Consider the following 18,499-nt stretch of genomic DNA (forward strand, 5'->3'; position numbering starts at 1 on the left):
ATGGGTTGAAAAGTTACACAATCCCAGATGGGTGCCACCTTCTATGCAGTAAAAAAATTCTAAATTTCAATTCTAACAAACTTTCCAAAAAAAAAACGCCTTTGTAAACTGCCGTGACATAAACAAAAACATAATGGAGAAATAGTAACATGAAAAAGCAATGTGGAGTAATGCAGAAATAGTTTCTGAAGGTACTTTATTATGCCCGATCTGAAAGAATTGCAAAATAATTATAGAATAATAATCCAATCAAAAATCTGAAAGTGAGGTGTAGGTAGGAGTAGATAAAAAAAACAAGATATAAATAAATAAATAAATAAATAAATAAATAAATAACATAAAGGCATCAACTTAATAGTTTTACAAGGACGAACAGGAGTTTTTTGTGTGTGGGGATCATTCTGCAGAAAAACTACTAAATATTTACAATATTCCCCTCTCATATTTGGTTTACAGTGGCAATTCATAGAACACAGAGTAGGAGATCCATCAGGACCCACATAGATTCCTGATCTTCAGTCAAATTACACCAGTTGAAGTCTTTGAGCCAAACTTTATCTATTTGTCCTTTCTATTGCCCTCAATCTATTACCTAACTTAAAATATTAATAATAAACTCATAGTGTTGAAATATGTTTCCACACAAAATACTTTCGACCTGGTATTTGTATTCTGTAGGTTTCCTTATACAGCTTATAAGTGTGTAAGCTGTATTACCTTTCTGACATGTATTTTCTTTGAAGCTGCAGTCTGGATGAATACAGATATCCAGAAAGAAGAGTGGGAATATTTGATAAGCCAGGAATTCAATATCTTGATGGGAACGGAAATCTGTGATAATGAACCACTCAAAGATTTTAGAGCTTTTTTTATTATTATTATTTTAATGGCAATCCGGTCTGCTAATTGATCAGAGAGAGATTAAAACCCCCTCATCTGAGGAGAGGCAGCACAAAGGGAGCGGGGAGCTTCATGTGCAAAATTGCATCTAAATCTTGACTGAAATTCCACATGATCCAAATTATAGACAGCTCAAAAATCAGCTAGAGGCAGTAATATAAGAACAAACATCCACATATTTGGTCGAAACTAGAGAACCAGGAGAGGAGCAAGTGAGGTACACTGGATCCATCTTGGATTGCTGTCGACATAATGGTGACATGTTCAGCTTTAAATGACAAAACTTGATAAAAAAAATAAATAATAAAATACTTGCGTGATCACCGTAAGGCTTACATGATGATCAAAATAATTAAATCAGTATAAGACCAATATTCTTCAGTGGATCTTATTCCAGACTTTTATTGCCAGTTTGCAACATCCACGGCAGGGCAATGAGCCTGGGCTGAGGGTGTGTGTCTCCTCCAGCCAATCAGAGAGTGATGTGGCTGTCTTTTTTTCTCCTCCTCTTCGATGCCAGACTGATGAAGGCCAAACAAGGAGAGAGAGTGAGGGAGGAAAAAGAAAAATGGCCTGAAGTTTTTAATTAGAAGAGAAAAAAACAGTCAAATCAGGGTCAATGAGATTTAAGAAGGAATGTTTCAGATGGTGGCAGTAGGAAAGGAATGGGCAACGTTGAGAAAATGTAATGATTTGTAAGGGATGTTCAATTAGTCAAATTTATATTCCATTTCTGATTTTGGCTACAAGCAACCAAAACCATGGGCTAAACATCAGAAAAGTATAATCATAAAAATGTGTTGAAAGTTTAAAAAAAAACTGAGAACAATAAAAATTATTCATTTATTTACTAATCTATTTATTTACTCATAGCTCTACAGCCCCATGACAAATATAAGGATAGGTGTTAGAAAAATTATCCTCCCGTTCATTTACTCATGAGTTTATTTTACAAGTTATGTTTCCATATTATTCTTTTTATATTATTACTCTCATATTCTTCTTCTTTTTATATTTACTTAACTTCTCTTTCTTTTGTAGTATATTATTAACTTTGTTTAGGATGTTTGCTTGGAAGCTAAAAACGTTAAACATTCATGTGTTATTAGTTCCATATGTAACTGATTAGTTGTGGTCAGTCACATGCCCTTGTAAGGGCATGTCCACAGGAGGTTCCAGAATGTAAAGACGGTTGGTCAATTCTCTGTGTGACTGTGTGAAGAAGTCCAACCTCCTTTTTCTATACAATAAAGAGAAATGCAAAGAAAGAACTGGCAGAATTGAGTCCAGACAGTGTTTGACAGCAATTTGTCGCGTCTGTTCTCAATTCTCCTATTCTGCAGAAAAGAAATTAAAAGAAACCTAATCTCTGTCTCTGGCTGATTCTTTGCAGGTTATGACAAAATAAACCTATCAATAGGGAACATTGAGAAGAAAAACATGACATTGATTTTCCTATTTCATGACAATTTTAGTAGGTAGGTGAATAATTTGCGAAGTGAACATGTTGAGACTAAGATGATTTTTCCTTTTTCTTGCTCTATTTCTGTGTAAAACTACTGGGTCCAGGCTCGCAGCCACCTCTACGCTTTCCCCCAAGCTGGAAAGCTTTTGGGAATGTAGTAAAAATGAAAGAAAGAAAAGATCAAAGTGTTTAAAAGTCTCAAGGAAATGCAAATGTCTTTTTTGCTGAAGCATCAGTACTGTATCAGTTTCAACTTATGTTTGAATTGCAAAATCAAGAGAGATTGTGTACGTTTTATTGTTTCAACTACATCAAAAAATATCTAAGTGGGTGCTAAAATGCTCAAGCTGTTTATTTGATCATTTCTGATTTTAGTGACAATTATACAGACTCATAATCCATGTCTGACTTATAAAGGTGCTTTTTTTGTTTACAAATCACACAATTCTGTAAAAACAAATGCAAACATTGCTTACAAAAAAGGATACTAAACTGTGCAAATGATCGTTTTATGTAACAATAGGTGTAGCACTACAAATGACAGGATAATCAATTCTACACATGCTGCATCAGAGAAAACACACACATTGCATGGATAGTGGATGAGTCATGTCTGCCAGCCCCTACTGTTCTTGTGATGGCTCGAGATTTAAGGGCTCGCTATCTGCATTCATCTCACAGATGCAACCCCCCGCCCCTTCCTCTACCCCTTTCCGTCTCTCTGCTTGCTCTCTCTTTCTTGTTGTTGCACAACTTGTGTTTCCCTCACACACACATGACAGGTAGAAAACACTGAACGAGCGTGTGTATGTGTGAAGCTGACAACTCTCCATATGTTGTGCACGGCTGCCACTGTCAGGATCTGATATAAGTCAAAAGATATGGAAATTATTTTATGATAATCCAGTCAATCTCTATATTTCCCAACATAGAATTGTGAGACAAATCCTCTGATCCACACATCTGAATACCAGCACACAAAAAAAGTCACATTCAGGGTCAAATACAAAGTATTAGCTGTGCAACTGTGCAGTTAAAGGAAAAATAGACCATTTCTGTCAAAGTAGGACATCAATTCCTATGAGAAATAATCACAGCATTCTGCAGTGACATAATATGTGCGAGAAAGAGTGCTGAATGAGCATTGGAGCATTCTTAGCTGTCCAAAGCAGCATCTTTATTTTCAGTTCTGAACCCTACAGGTAAACATCCATAAGCACAAAACATCAATCAAGCTGAACCTCTTTGTAACATTTTGGTTGCGGACATGATCTCTTTCAGAAACTTTAGCTGGTTTGAATATAATACAACACAAGCTGTTGCCTTGAAGCAAAAAAAAAAACAAAAAACATTTCAGGTTCAAATCCATGCTGCCGTATTTCTGCATGGAGTTTGGATTTCCTTCATGAGCATGCATTGTTTTCCCTGACTACTCCTCCTCTTCCTTGTTTTTGTCGTACAGTCCAAAGACACAAATGGTAGGCTATATCTTCTCTATATTGTCAATGTCTTTATTGTTGGTCAATGTTGCCCTTGATGGACTGGTAATGGTGTGCCACTGAAGGAAGACAAACGCACCAACCTCTCTCCTTCATGTACGGATTCTCAGGGAAATAACATATAGCTGGATAAAATATTGCAAAATACTATAAAAATCCAGCTGCATTTTTTTAGAGACAGCAGGGTCAACCCCCAGCTTCCACAATAGTAGGTGAGATATCAGTGCTGCTGAAAGTTTGTCAAGTACAGTTATTATTTTTAAATAAGTTTGTGAGTCATATTTGGCTAAACTAAGATTCTTTGAAGTGATGTTGGACTCCACCAGATGGTTCCCATGCAAGCTGGAGGACTCAGGAGTCAGTTTTTTGAAAGTGTGGAAGTATAGTGAAAAAAATAAATTGGAGAATGGAAAAGCATTTATAGCCTAAATTTATTCTCTGTCCTGTTTTACAAAAGTTGTAACCATCCGTTCATCTGTTCGTCACACAATTATACCTGTATGTAGAGCTGCCTCCAACAACTTTTCATAAATATCATCTGATATTTATGTTGTCTACTCAGATCAGCTCAAAGACATGAAGCAAAACTCTTTTCTCTTTTGCCAAACCTGCAATCAAGAACTGACAGTGATCAGTAGTATAAAAAATAAGACGCATACTGCTATAGCAGCTCTTAAAGGCCCTGCCACATTTTCCTTAAACTTTTTCTCATTATTTCTTTGTCTGGCCTCACTAACTGTGAAAAGCTCAAACAGGAACTTGCGTATTTTGGATTCTGTGCTTCTTCTTACTCTTCTTCCAGACAACGGAACCTTGATTTTCAAATGAAATGGAAATTTGACTTTTCACTAAAAAGAGGTTTTTGGACCTATGAGCCAAATTCCAGTCCGTTCTCTCATTATCCCCAGGTAGGGTGCTTCTGATGTCGTCTTTTGACTTGCGTAACACAACTCCAAAGACAAATGACAATTTGCAACAAACGAAGCCTTTGTCCTGGATATATTTGTGTGCTGTAGCTCCTGACGCTCTTAATGGTCTTTTTTAGTAGTATGAATAACACACATTTATCAAAAATAAACAAATAAATTCTTTGAAATTCTCCCCTCTGCTTTAGTCTTCTATGTGAGATTTGCCTCTTGATTGAAATTAAAAAAACTTTAAAATAATTTTGTTAGTTATTAACTAAAGTTGAAAGTTTAAATAAAAAAAGTAAAAAATAATAATAATTGGAGCACATTTCTCTACAGTTGTAAATTAATATTTAAAAAATAAAATTAAATAAGTGTGCACATTATAAAGGACTCTTTGGCCAGGTAGCAGGTAATCTGGAGGGTTAGGCACCATATGCCCCCCACCACCACCCACGCACCCTCCTTGTCCTTCCACGGTGGCGCCACTTATCTGATATGTTTCCAAGGCCAATATATTGACACCCTGAGTTTGACATATACTTTTCCAGTCAAGGACGAAATATTTTTACTCATGCTTCCCCAAAGTACCTGATGTCCCAGTGTGTCTGGATATGTGACAAAAGTAATCTTTTAACTGCAGTGTTATGAATGGATTTGCGTGTACCCTGCACCAAAGAGCAAGATCTCGTCATAAGTGTGTCTTGCCATGTCAAAATATTGAAATATCAATCTAAATATAACAGCGTGTTGCCAAAAAACAGCGTTTACCACCTTTCGGTGTCTGCGGTCTCTCCCTCAGCCTCTGCGTTTGTGTGGTGCGCATACAGGTAATAAGCTGCTCCGCCACTGCGCAACGATGGAGCTATCACAACGATGGAGATGACGCAAACAGACTCAGCTCTCCGAAAAAGTGTTTCAAGACGAACATGGCGGCAACTTAACCGAGGTCCAAGATGACAGTGGCCACCGGGAGAACCGATTCGAGGCTTTCCGAGAAACCCATCTACCTGCGTCGAGGGGGCTGCTGGCTCTCCTTTAAGTGAATCTGCGGATCGAGCGGTGGCAGACGCGCAGCATCAGCACCGAGAGGCTCGCAACAGCTGGTCTCCCTTGCGCGCCCCCCTGACAAGCGAACAAGCCCGGAGAGGGGACGTCAGGGAAGAGGTGGGGGTATGCGGTCAAAAAGGACGCCGTTCCCCCCCGGAGAGCCATGGAGAACCGGGATCCGGCAACGCGAAGCTTAATCTGTGCGGGCACGCTAATTGGTTCGGAATAGCACCGACTTGCTGCGGGGCGCGATAGCAGGAGCGCCCTGGACCGGCGGAGGCTCGGAACCCCCCCTCCTACCGCTGCAGAGGAGAACCAACCGGAGCCCGTCGCCCGACAAGTCAATGAGTATTGTGGCAGAGGAGCCCCCGCGGTGGAGTCGGCCCAGGGCAGCACTCTCCTAAAATATGACCAGGGGTGTTTGGATGCGTCGGCAGCATAACGAATGCTTAAAATACTGGTCTGCACCCCGAGAGAACGAGAAGCCATTCACGGAGCCGGAGCGGGCCCAGAGATGGCGACAGTCGCTGGCCTCTCTGCTCTTCATCACCGTCCTGCTCTCTGATCACCTGTGGTTCTGCGCCGAGGCCAAGCTGACGCGGACCCGCGACAAGCGGTCGGACGAGGGGCACGCTATCTCGGACGCGGGCGAGAAGAAGCCAAACTCCCCCCAACAACAACACGTCCCAAAATCACCCGACCCCCGCCGCCTCGCCAGAGAGCAAGATGTTATTTTTATAGGGAATTCTACCAAACCTCTGTGGCGGATGGACACCTGTCACCCGGACAGCTTGTCCAGAGACTGCTTCACTTTCACGGACGCTCTGACAGTGTGCCTGGGCCTCTCTGGCGAAGAAGAAGAGGGGACACAGTCGGCGTACGTGAATCTGAGCGATTTGTACCTTTCTTTTTGTAATTCCTACTCACTTTTGGATTTGTTTTACGGGTTTACGAGTCCGGACGTTTTGAATTGCTCCCTGGATACGGCCATGGGGGTGGATCTGCTGGGGTGCGCGGAGTGTGTCCGGGCTTATCAGCGTCTGGATCGGCAGGCGGAGGAGAACTACAGGGAGTTTGAGCTGCTGGTTCAGAAGTACGAGACGGACGCGTACTCAGTCAGGACGTGCATGGATGAGTGCAAGGTAGGACGCACGCACACCCCGCACATGCACTTAAGAAGAAAAATGGGATAGGGAGGCCACGGTCGTCATGGTAACCGCTTGGCATATTTGTCATGTGTGCATTAATGCTCAAAAGTTCAAGATACCTATAGGTCATCAGACTGCATGGCTGCAGCACATTCTGCACTTGAAGATACTGGAGGAAGTAAGCATCTAAGGCTGTAAATCTTCTTTTATGTGTTTTTTTATGTTTCGTTTATATTATAGTATTATTTATATGTATATTTATTTATTATAACTGTTGGCCGTCTGTGTAGCATACCTGACATGTTAATGTCTGGCATGTGGACTCAGATTCAGTCATACCTCAACCAGATAAGCAGAGAGAGAGAGACTTGGGGCCACCGTTTTAATATTTCTAATAGCACTTCTGTGATTTCTGCATCTAATCCAGGATTTGCACTTCCCCCAGTTTACCTGTTGTTCCAGCAGCAGCAGCAGTACAGTCATTGCAGTCATACACCATGCTTGCTTTTGCAATTAACAGCACACATCAGATGATAAAGATGGAGCCCGCATTTTGTGTCACGTTTGATGTTTGAGCTCAGTCTGCCTGCTGTCGAGGAGAAACGAGGTGCATCAGCTGAATAACAGTTGAGACTATTTTTGTTTGTTTTGAGCTGCATGGTTGCAGAGACTTGCCTTTGTTTTATCAGTCCTGTTGTAACTGTCCATGGTGCTGAAGCAAAATGCTACAAAGGGGTTTCAGAAGGAGAAGTCTTTATTTCAAACCGTGGATATATAGCAGGTAGTTTGACAGCAATGTAGATAACACTGATGTATGTAACAACGTGTAACATATTGAAATAACTTTAGATGAGTTCTTCATAAGATTTCACGTGTTTTTGTTTTTGTTTAATTACCCCGGACTGGATTCACTGCCTTGCAAAAAATATTGTACAAATTGAGTATATTCTCTATTTGTCAACCATTTTGACACCTTAGAACCTAAAATTTCAGTCTGTTTTATTGGTGTCTTATAACAAAACAACACAAACTGACACTCAACAGTTTTATTTTATTGTTTTATTTTTTCGTAGAGAAATCTGAATGCATTTTCAGATAGGAAATCTCAGAACAAACACAACATGATTCGACACAGAATTTTGACTGGACCTACACTCACACACAAATTAGCTTTGATTTAAATAATTTCATTCTAGGTCTGCATCTTTAGAGTCACTGTCCTGTTGAGCCTGTTGAATATCATTCTCATTGCTTTTGCAGCCTCATACAGGTTGCCTTCTGTTATTGCTCCATATTTAACTTTTTCAATCTTCCCACCAGCTTTGAACTGCTCCCCTGTCCCTGCTAACATAAGGCAACCATTCTACATGTTGCATACCCATGTTTCATGGCGAGGGTGTGGTGTATGAGTGGATGTGGAGTTTCAATTTTCTGCCACACATGCATTCATATTGACATATTGGCTCATCTGACCTACATCCACGTGTTTTCTGTGTCTTCTGTCACTTTTGGCAAACTGCAAACATCATCTTATGGTGATGAAACAGTGACTTTCTTATTGCCACTCTCCCATGAAGGCCAGATTTATGGAGAGCACAGCTTATAATGATCCTGTCAACAGATTATTTTGCCTCAGTTGTGGATCTCTGCAGAATTTACCATGGATCACTTTGCTTCTTGTCTGATTACTGCTCTCCAAGCGAAGTGTGCTAGTTTAGATGGAAAACTATGACTTGGAAGGTTTGCAGTTTTAACATATTATTCCATTTTAAGACAGTGAATGGGCCAGTGATCTGTGACTTGGGTTTTTGTCTTATAACCTAACTCCTGCTTTTAACTTCTTCACCACTTTATTAGTGGCCTATTCGCTTGTTTCTTAATCTTTGCGATTCTGTTTGTTCACTAATATTATCTAACAAACCTCTGTGCCATTTCAGAGAACCGCTAGATTTAATTACTCAGCTGGAATCTATTTATTAGATTATGTGTGTTTTGAAGGCAATTGGTTGCACTAGAATTATTTAGGGGTATCAAAGTAAAGTAGGCTCATTACCAGTGCAGTTCACTAATTTCTATGTGTCATTTTTGTTTCACCTAACAAAATTGCTGTATTTGCTTTTGGTCACAAAAATCCAGGTTTTTAGTAGTTATTTGATTAAATGGGTAAAAGTGTTAAACATATAAATATTTTTCAATAATCAACGGATGTCTAGAGGGCATCTTTAATACATACGTTTTGCAATAACTGGTATTTAAATTGTAAACAAAGAATTCAAATGAAGATATGTTTTCTGGTAGAGCTAAAAAGCCACCCAGCCTAATGGTGCAACATAATGATGTGCATCATTAGACTGCATTAAGTGCTTAGATATGCTTACAGTTATATGCTATATTGTACTGTGTATGCCCATTTCTTATGTTGAACAGTTTGGGTTGGAGAGAAATTCAGCTAAGGAACAACCTTGCATTTTGTAGCAAAAAGCTTAAACGATTTAAAACTTAAAAAATGTTTTGGAGTTCAAATGGAAAGTCTGTCTGGCTCTGAATGTTAACAATCTGAGTTAGATATGTTTTAACAAATAAATCCGGTTGCTACAGAAGAGTTTTCTTCGCTTATTTCGAACCATAGCATGTAAACATGCTTGTTTTCTCATGTGTACATGCAGTTTTAAATGCAAATTATTTCCATTAGTCTATATTCTATCATATCTATAAATACAAATTTGTATTATGCCATCTAATAAGCAGCCTGCTTTTGCACGGCATCTTTTGTTAATGCAATAAGACTCAGGCTGAGCTACATTAGTCTTTTGGCCCCTTTATTTCAGTCTGAATTGTTAATCTGTTTCAGTGTACATGTGACCTTTGTGGGAGTCTGACTCCCCAGGCCTGCTGGCCTCCTCCAGAAGCTATTGCTTCTTCAAAGACCATTCTGTTGGACAATACAAAGACACGAGGAGCTGCTTGAAGGAGCAGTTATGGGTTTTCACTCTCATATCCTCTGTAACTTTTTTTCTAAAACCTTCTCTCCGTGGTAAATAGGTTATTCGCATATGAAACATTGTTGAGAAGTTTGTAAGACCTAAAGGAAATTAAAGAGCAAAAGACACATTTGTATGCTGTGTTCATGTATTGTCACTGTTATGATGCAAGAGGTGATGCAATATAAAGTTTTTTTAGCAACATAAACTGACTCAAAAAGCAATAGGGTGAAGAAAAAGTTTTATGTTCAGGCAACACTAGCATTTGTGTTTAACTGCTCAGAAGCATATTTGATGTATGAAAAGATTCAGCTTGAAATGCAGCATTTGGGACCAACAGAGGAATGTGCATAAAATATTTGTTTCAGATAAACTTTTCTACATTTTATCCTTTTACAATCTTGAACTCTAATTTTCAACATGCTATGTAGGGGGCAAAATGATCAGGTTGAAGAATGTGATCTGGTCAGGTGAGGTTAAAATGTAACCTTTTGATTTACATATACAATATGTGTGGTAGAAAAATAACATTGTACATGACCCAGTGACATAATTCCCACTGTGGTGGCAGCATCATTTTATGATTCTTTTTTGGGGGCTGGGACAGCGATGGGTTTTAGATTGATGGTAAGATAAATGGATCTGAATACAGAGCAATTCAGCTTTTTTATTATTTGTAAAAGAAACAGGAAAAACTCTAAATAATTTTTCTTCCATTTTACCATTATGCACTACTTTGTGTTGACTCATAAATTAAATGCCATTAAAGCATAATATAAAGTTTGTGAATTTAATGGAGTGAAATGTGAAAAAGTTGAAATTGCTTTAGCATTGCACTTTATTTTTATTCTGATAAAAAAATAAACATTTTTATCAGAACATTTCAAGGAATAAAATATTTTCTCATTGATGGTGAGTTTTGTTTAGTTAAAACAGTTTTAAATTTGGCTTGAGTCTTAATTTGTAAACATGAAACATTGACAAGGCTGCTTCTTAATTCCAAACCTATTAGAAATGCAATGAGTATTCGTTTTATGTCTAATGCTTTCCTAATTCTTAATATTGGAAACTTTTTAATTGCCATTTTGTTATTTAATATCTTTACGAGAGAAGCATGACTTGTAATTTTTTTTTATATCTGCTACCTTCAGAAGATCAAAGATACCTGTAGAAAATAAATCTACTGAGTGTTTGAAAGGTTCTGCTTCAGTGCTGTTTGCTTCAGTACATCTTCATTGACTTTTAGGAGATGGATCAATAAAATTTAGCGGATAATTCTGAAGTGGAAAAGATAGTACACATGATGTAGATATTGAACATTTTGAAAAGTGTGTTATGCATTTCTGTTCAGCCCATCTTGATTGAATACTCTGTTGGACCTCTGTTTACTGCAGCTAAATTCAAGTGTTCTGGATTATCTCTTTGCTAGCTTTGGACATCTAGATATTTTCCCCCCCGTTCTATTTTGTACAATAACTCAAGCTCAGTTAAACTGTGAAATTCAATTTTCAGATCTTTCCACAAATTCTCAATTAGATTAAGGCCTAGACTTTGACTGGTCCATTTTAACACATGTATGTCCTTTAAGCTAAACTAGTCTGTTGCAGCTCTGGTGGTGTGTTTAGGGTTGTTGTCCTAGTGGAACATTAACCTCTCCCATAATCTCAAATATTTTGTTGCCTCTTACTAGTTTTCTTCCTGGATTTATCTGTGTTTAACTTAATCAATCAACCCAAATTGTAGACACAATTTTCACCACTTATAGCCATTTACATGTTGGCAAAAAATACATTTTTGTTTCATTTGGTCACAGCACCTTCGTTTTAAATATTTGTTGTGCACTTCTAGTGACTTTCCTTCAACAAAAGGTTGCATGACTAATAATTGTCCTGTTGAAACTTTCTTCCACCTGAGCAGTAGATCTTTGCAGCTGAGCCAAAGTGACTGTAGGCTTCTTGAAATTATAAAAAAATCTTATTTTTCAATTTTCCCATTTATGCAAATTGTAGTAGCCTTTCTACTATTGCAGTTGTACTATACTGTTTTTAGGTCATTCATTTTGTAGTTTCTCAGTGGGATATGGAGACCTAATTCGTGTTCTAGAAAAATTAAAGCTCATAGTTATAAATAAAAAAGTGAATAATTTCCAGGGATGTTTATACTTTGGCAAGAGTGTTCATGTGATTAAACACATCCATATGTGAACAATTTCAACTCTCATGTATAGGTGGTGACTGTAAATCTTTCAGTTCCAAATCTTGTTCCATAATGAAGTCCAAGCAGAACAATAAACTATGCACAAATACAAATTAAAATAATAGAATAATGAACATTTTTATTGAAAAATAAATCTCTACCTTGGTTGAGAAGATGAAGTTTCTTGACTCTAATATTTATGAGCAATTTTGGATTTACTAAACAAAGACTTTAGTTATGTACCCATTCAATTCCAGATGCTATAGCTAAAATTAAATCTGTATTTTTAAAATTACAGTTCCAGCTACGAGTTCCTGGCGCATTTATCCTTGATGACACTTTTGATCCTTGCAACTGATCCAAGGTTTTATACTTTTGTGAATATGAACAACTGAGTCTCTGAAAGTAGGAATAAAACTATAAATTTTGAATTAATAGCTCTGAGAGAAAGATTGCATACTGGAGTGTGTGTCTTAAGAATAAGCTTTGAAGTAATTAGTCTGATGCTCAGGGGACCACAAGCCGTTTAGAAAGCTGAGATGGAAGAATGACAGCTTGGAATTTTAGAAAGACTGGTGATGATTGATACTGGGAAATTAGTATTTGAAAAAAGGGATAAACTGAAACACATTTCATAACTACCTCTTTTATTTACAACGTAGCAAAAAATGTAGCAATACCAAAAGGACTTAAAGCCAAAGGACCTTATAAAACCACTAAAATCTCCCAGGGCCAATAGTATCTTTTCAAGATCCTTCACAAGTCAAGAGTGATAACTTGAAGTGTGCACAAACTTTGCTGTCTATTTGTCCACTGACAGGTTGCTTGTGGCTGTTTGTTGAGTTGCTTCCTCCTGAGGCTGCTGGCCTCTCTTTCTGCAGTAGGTACCCCGAGGTCACAAATATCCAACCAGTGACAAGCTTTGAAGTGTGCAGCACACACAGATCTTCATATTACTGCTGGCCAGACAGCCTGTCATCTGTGCCACATTGCATGGTCCCTGGAGCCTTCAGCACTTGTGTATGAAAGCGTTTTCCATTGTCTTACAAAAGTATTCATTCTTCTTGGATTATTTTTCAGGTTTTGTGACATTACCAACATCGACTTTAATGTAGGACTTTTAAGTGACATACCTATACAGAACAATGCGTGAAGTGGAAGGTAGGCGTTAAATGTTTTCAAATTTCTTTTGCGAATAAAAATCTGAAAAGTGTGGCATTTTGTTTGGCCCTTTTTACTTTGTCACTAGAGCACCACAATATGTCAAATTGCAGCTGCAATAGCAATGTGTGCAACAATTGCAAAGAACGAGTTGGATACAAAATATGTCGGGATGCTGTAATTAAGAGTCAATTCAAAGACTATTATCCATCTATTATCTATCTGACTTGTTAAATGGACTTCAGCTGCGATGATGTCTACACCTGATGAATATTTTTATGCAACTAAAGCTAAAAACAATTGGTTGGGTCATTTTGATGTAAGAAAATACTCAGGAGAAAGTGGCTTAATCAAATTTGTATTATCATTACAATATTTATTTATTTATTTTATTTAAAACATTATGAATGTTAATATTACACCTCGTTCACATACTGTAAATTTTTTGAAACAGGAGTAGGATGAACTTATAAACTTATAAACTTATTTATATCTGCTCTATTAAATGACTCACCTTAAAAGCCCAATTATAAAGCTACTTACTGTATGTAGTGTACTGTATTTTTAGCTACTTTGTTGCAAAATAGCAGCAGAAAAACAAATAAAAAAAATCTAAATAGCAGAAATAGTTATGTTTTTTCATCATTTTTTGTTCTAAATAACTGTTTTTCTTCTCAATTATTTTTAAGTATAGTTGAATTATTTAACCCTCCTCTTATGTTGCAGGTCAAATCGACCTGTTTTAAAGTTTAAGTTTAAAAAAAAAATACTTGGAAGTATTTTTATTTGCATGAAACTTTTTTCTATTTGTCTTAATAGGTGCACTCTACATTTAAATTGAAAATGTATTCATTTTACACATTTGCAACCCCATTTGGTTGTGTGTTTGAACTTTGGCTGGGCCATTCAAAGATTTGACTTTCCTTAGATCTAAGCAGTTCTGTACCTCCAGCCACTGCATGTGGTCAAAAAGTCAAATTTTGGCTTAATATCACAACAGTACCTTCTTCTGCATGTTTGTGGTGTCCCCCTCATTGTTTACGTCAAATGGAAAACTGAACTTTGACTTGTGTTGAACAATAGTTTTCTTCTTGCAGTTCTCCCAATAAAATCCAGTTAATCTGTAATGACCACAATTCCCTAATGGATTTTTCACGAGTTGTGTATATCTGCTGTTTCGTCAGAGTATAGGGATCCTGTTTTTCTTGTCTAATTATTGTTCTCCCTTCCAGGCCTGTTAGTTTAGGTGAATGGTCATGTCTTGGTTGATCTTTCGTTTTGCCAGACTCTTTTGTTTTTTTGGATGATGGACTAAACACTGCTCCATGAAATGTCCTGAGCTTACTTTAAACTTCTCCACAGTGATAACCCTCATCAGTCTTCTGTGTTTCCTGACCTTTGTCAATAGAACAGCTGGATTTCAATCTACTCTTTTCTTTTTCACACCTTTTAAATTTCTTTTTGATATTTAAAACATAAAAATAGATTCATTTTGATCTCTCTTTATTCAGGTTTGTCCGTTGAGTTTGAAATGCATTAACATAAAATCTTCCTAATGTACCTTTACATGTGAAGGAACATCACACACTCATGCACATCCCCCCACACACACACAAAGATCCCCTTACGCAGTGTTTCCTGCAGGTCCAGACCTGAATGTCCCTTCCGGTGTAATTTAATTTGCACTCCCATAATTCTCTGCTTCTCTGGTGGCTGTGTCTCCAGGGCTCCGTCTCAACATGTTGATCTCCTTCTTCCCTCCATCAGTGAGTGTTCCTCTCTTGCTTTCACATTCTCTCCCATCAGTGTCAGCTTGGAGAAACCACATCGCACTTACACACACACCCACACACCCCCCACCAACACACACACACACACACACACAAAGTATTTCTCTCTCTTCATTGTCCCCATCCATATGAGGAAGACGTTCCTTCCTTCAAGGCTTACGGTTCATCTTTCAAGCTACCTTTCTAGAATCGTGGGTGTCGAGCCTTTTCTTCTGCTGGAGTAATTGATGATGATCTAAGTTAAGGTTCTTTCTTTCCCATCAATTGCTTTGACCACAAATATTTCTTTGTGTGCACTTATCAAATAATTTTCAAATCCACAGTGAATTAAATAAACTTTCACCATTTGCACACAAGTATTTGTCTGAATGTTCACTTAACTTAGTTATGTGGGATTATGTTTTAACTTCACACTATACAGCTGACACTGTTGCTTATTCTGGTCTGTGGTCTTTATGCTTTGGCAAACAGCAACAATACATAATAGCACTGTAAAAATTTGGAGATCAATTTCAACAAATGCAAAGGTTAAAAAGAAAAGCAAAGGCCACTTCAGAATCTTTATGCATGCAAGTGTATCTAAAAAACTGTTTAAGTTTTTGATGAAGAGGGAACCTTTAATACCTATAAGGTTTATATTTATCCAGGTAGAACATGTCCTGACTTTAAATTTCAATAGAAAAAACTGCATAGAAATGAAAATCAATCTGCATTATCTATATACTCTAAATAATATTCTAAATAATTAATGTACGACGATTCAGAAGTGCCACAAATTATTAGATAAATAAATCATCAATGGATTTGTTGTACTTTCCATTAGTTATTTAAAAAACACATTTCAAAAGTGCAATAAAATACTAAAGTAATTTACTGCATGTATGATTTATTAAACATGTAATCAAAATACCGATTTTGTTTGTAAAATATTTATAGGTATTTTCTCCACCTATATAAAAAGAACCACAGACAACGTCACTTAGTTTTCCAACCAACTCTTGCAAGAGGGAAGGCACAGAAAATCAACTTCTACCAGCCGATCTCCGTGCGTTCTGCCATCCTGGTGCAGAGCTTGTCGTTTATTAGCAGGGAAGGGAGTGAATGGAATGTGGGAGAGGGATCTTGACAGCGGGGAGGGCTATCCTGATAACAGGGAGGGTGAACACAGACTCTAAATTCTACACACAGTTTTACAACTAAGGAGTATCTCAGGAAGATCTCCTAAAGAAGATAAAAACACCACCTGCAAAAACATGCTCGATGTTAAGGGAAAGGTTAGTTATGTCTTACACGCAGTTTATCAAGTTCCTTTTCTCTAGGGTGAGAACACTAAACCTTTAAATGAAAAACAAACTAGTGATAAAAAACTACTAATGTAAGAGTGATAATAAAACATAATAATTCTAATAAAAATATATGTGTTAATTATTATTCATATACCTGGCAGTTAAGTTCAATGCGATTTTTGAACTTTACAAATTAGATTTTTATTTTTCTGACATTATTATTAACTTTAATGCATTATTAACTTTATGGAGTGTCTCATCCAGAATCCTGACTTGGATCTCTGGAGGAAGCTAAAGATTAAGTTGATGGCAAGGAAGACATCAAAGACTTTTATCTCATCACCAAAGATAAATCATTAAAATACCAAAGTAAACATGCAAAAAACTGACAGCAATTACAAGATTATTTTCACTGCTATAATTCTGCTAAAGATTTCATCAATGATTACTGACACGGTTGTAGCTAACTTTTGACATGTTATTTTTAATTTAAAAAATAAGATGTTTTGCTTTGAGAGATGAGAGTCTCTGACAAATTTTGAAAAATTCTAATGAAGTGGGCGTTACGAAGAGACACCGAGGGGCACGACCAAGTGTAGGGAAAAGATTCACTGTTCAACAATTCAAATTTAATTAAAATGCATTAAGCAATGTTACAGCACATTAAGCAATGTTACATGCTGAAAACAGAGCAACTGTTGTTTTGTACAAAGGTGAAGCATTGATTGTTCTGCTGCAGCTCGGTTTTGACCTAAGCGAGTGCACGGCTGTCAGTATCTTCTGCAGTGAGTCTGAAACGGTCATCCTGCACGATACTGCTGCCAGCAGACAGCGCAAAGGAGACCCGTTGCACTCTGTGTCCACACTGCAAATGAGTCACGCATGCAAATCAGAGAAATGATATCGATCACCGCTTGCCAAGCTTACAATTCCAACTCCTGACTCACCACAGGTGCTTTTGTTTGAGTGAGGTGGCCAAACGCAGGAATGTGTGATGTGGTTGTAACAAGCTATACATTTGAAACTGGCAACAATCAACTGCAGCAGCCAAAGTTCAACCCAAAGTTCAACATGTTACATGAAAATGTCAAGTTTTGCACAGAAACATGAAGATAGCACCCGTATGAACCTACTTATACAGCTTATCTGGGTGTTAGTTACATGTTAAAGTCTTTCAATCAAGTCCTCCATGATATTAGGAAGGAGACCCAGCCGCTCCTTTCTAATATCAACAAGACTGAAAAAAATATGAGTCTCGGTTACTTCTAATTGAGAAAATTTAAAAGAGGTCAACAGTTTTTATATTACAAACATGTATTACTGTTTTTGTTTGGTCAATAGATTTGTTTTTGTAATGTAAGGAAGGACCTATACTTTCTTAAAACTGTAAAAATTAAACATAATATATGATTATCTTTTAAATTTTTTATATAAGTTTTATTTCTTCAAAAAATCCAACAAAGCAAAGGATATTAAAATAAGTAAATACAAGCTACATGGAGCCAATGACAATATAAATTATATTTAGTAAAAAAATAGAAAAGTTTGAGCTGCTGTTGTTGCTAATTACAACTTTATGGCTTAGTGCTTCCTTCTTCCGAAAGGCGTTTACTGAAATAATTCTCTTTTGCAAAACTTCTGCTGTTCTACCAAAATGCTTCTTATTTCCACTTTTAGACTTTCCGCTTTCAGATGCAACAGATGAGCAAGGCTCTATGTCCTATCATTCAACAACTTCAAAAGCAAAGTCTCCATTCTCATGTTTCTGCTTCTGTTTCATCTCTTTTTTCCCTCATCGCTATGTGTTTGCAACAGTTACATGCTGTTATATGTAGGGAAACGTTGGTTCTGGGGCACAGGTTATTATTATTGCTCTGACAGGTCTAGCAACTGATAAAAGGCTGGACCTTTGCAAAAAAATATTTAAAAAAATAAAAATCAAAGAAGGATCCTCCTTTCTCCTGTGCTGCTCATTTTATGCAGACCATAATGGAGTTACCATTCCTGGTTAAATGTCCCCTGCTGATTTTCTAATTCCACTGAGCAATATGAAATTGTCACTGCAGTCTTTTTGGGGCGACGGATTTAAACTCTAACTAGTCAGAAGAGCAGAGG

General features: G+C 37.4%; 1 protein-coding gene across 1 annotated transcript in view; it reads left to right on the forward strand.

Moving 5' to 3' along the window:
• The first annotated feature begins 5,227 nt into the window (after positions 1-5,227).
• Positions 5,228-18,499, forward strand: part of nalf1b (NALCN channel auxiliary factor 1b) — a 91,914-nt gene continuing 78,642 nt past the window's right edge. Inside the window, exon 1 of the mRNA XM_032568253.1 lies at positions 5,228-6,964. Within this exon, the coding sequence (XP_032424144.1) occupies positions 6,230-6,964 (735 nt within the window). The 5' untranslated portion in view covers positions 5,228-6,229. The remainder of the gene's footprint in view (positions 6,965-18,499) is intronic.

The sequence above is a fragment of the Xiphophorus hellerii genome, chromosome 7 (genome assembly GCF_003331165.1).
Source record: "Xiphophorus hellerii strain 12219 chromosome 7, Xiphophorus_hellerii-4.1, whole genome shotgun sequence".
Classification (NCBI taxonomy): domain Eukaryota; kingdom Metazoa; phylum Chordata; class Actinopteri; order Cyprinodontiformes; family Poeciliidae; genus Xiphophorus; species Xiphophorus hellerii.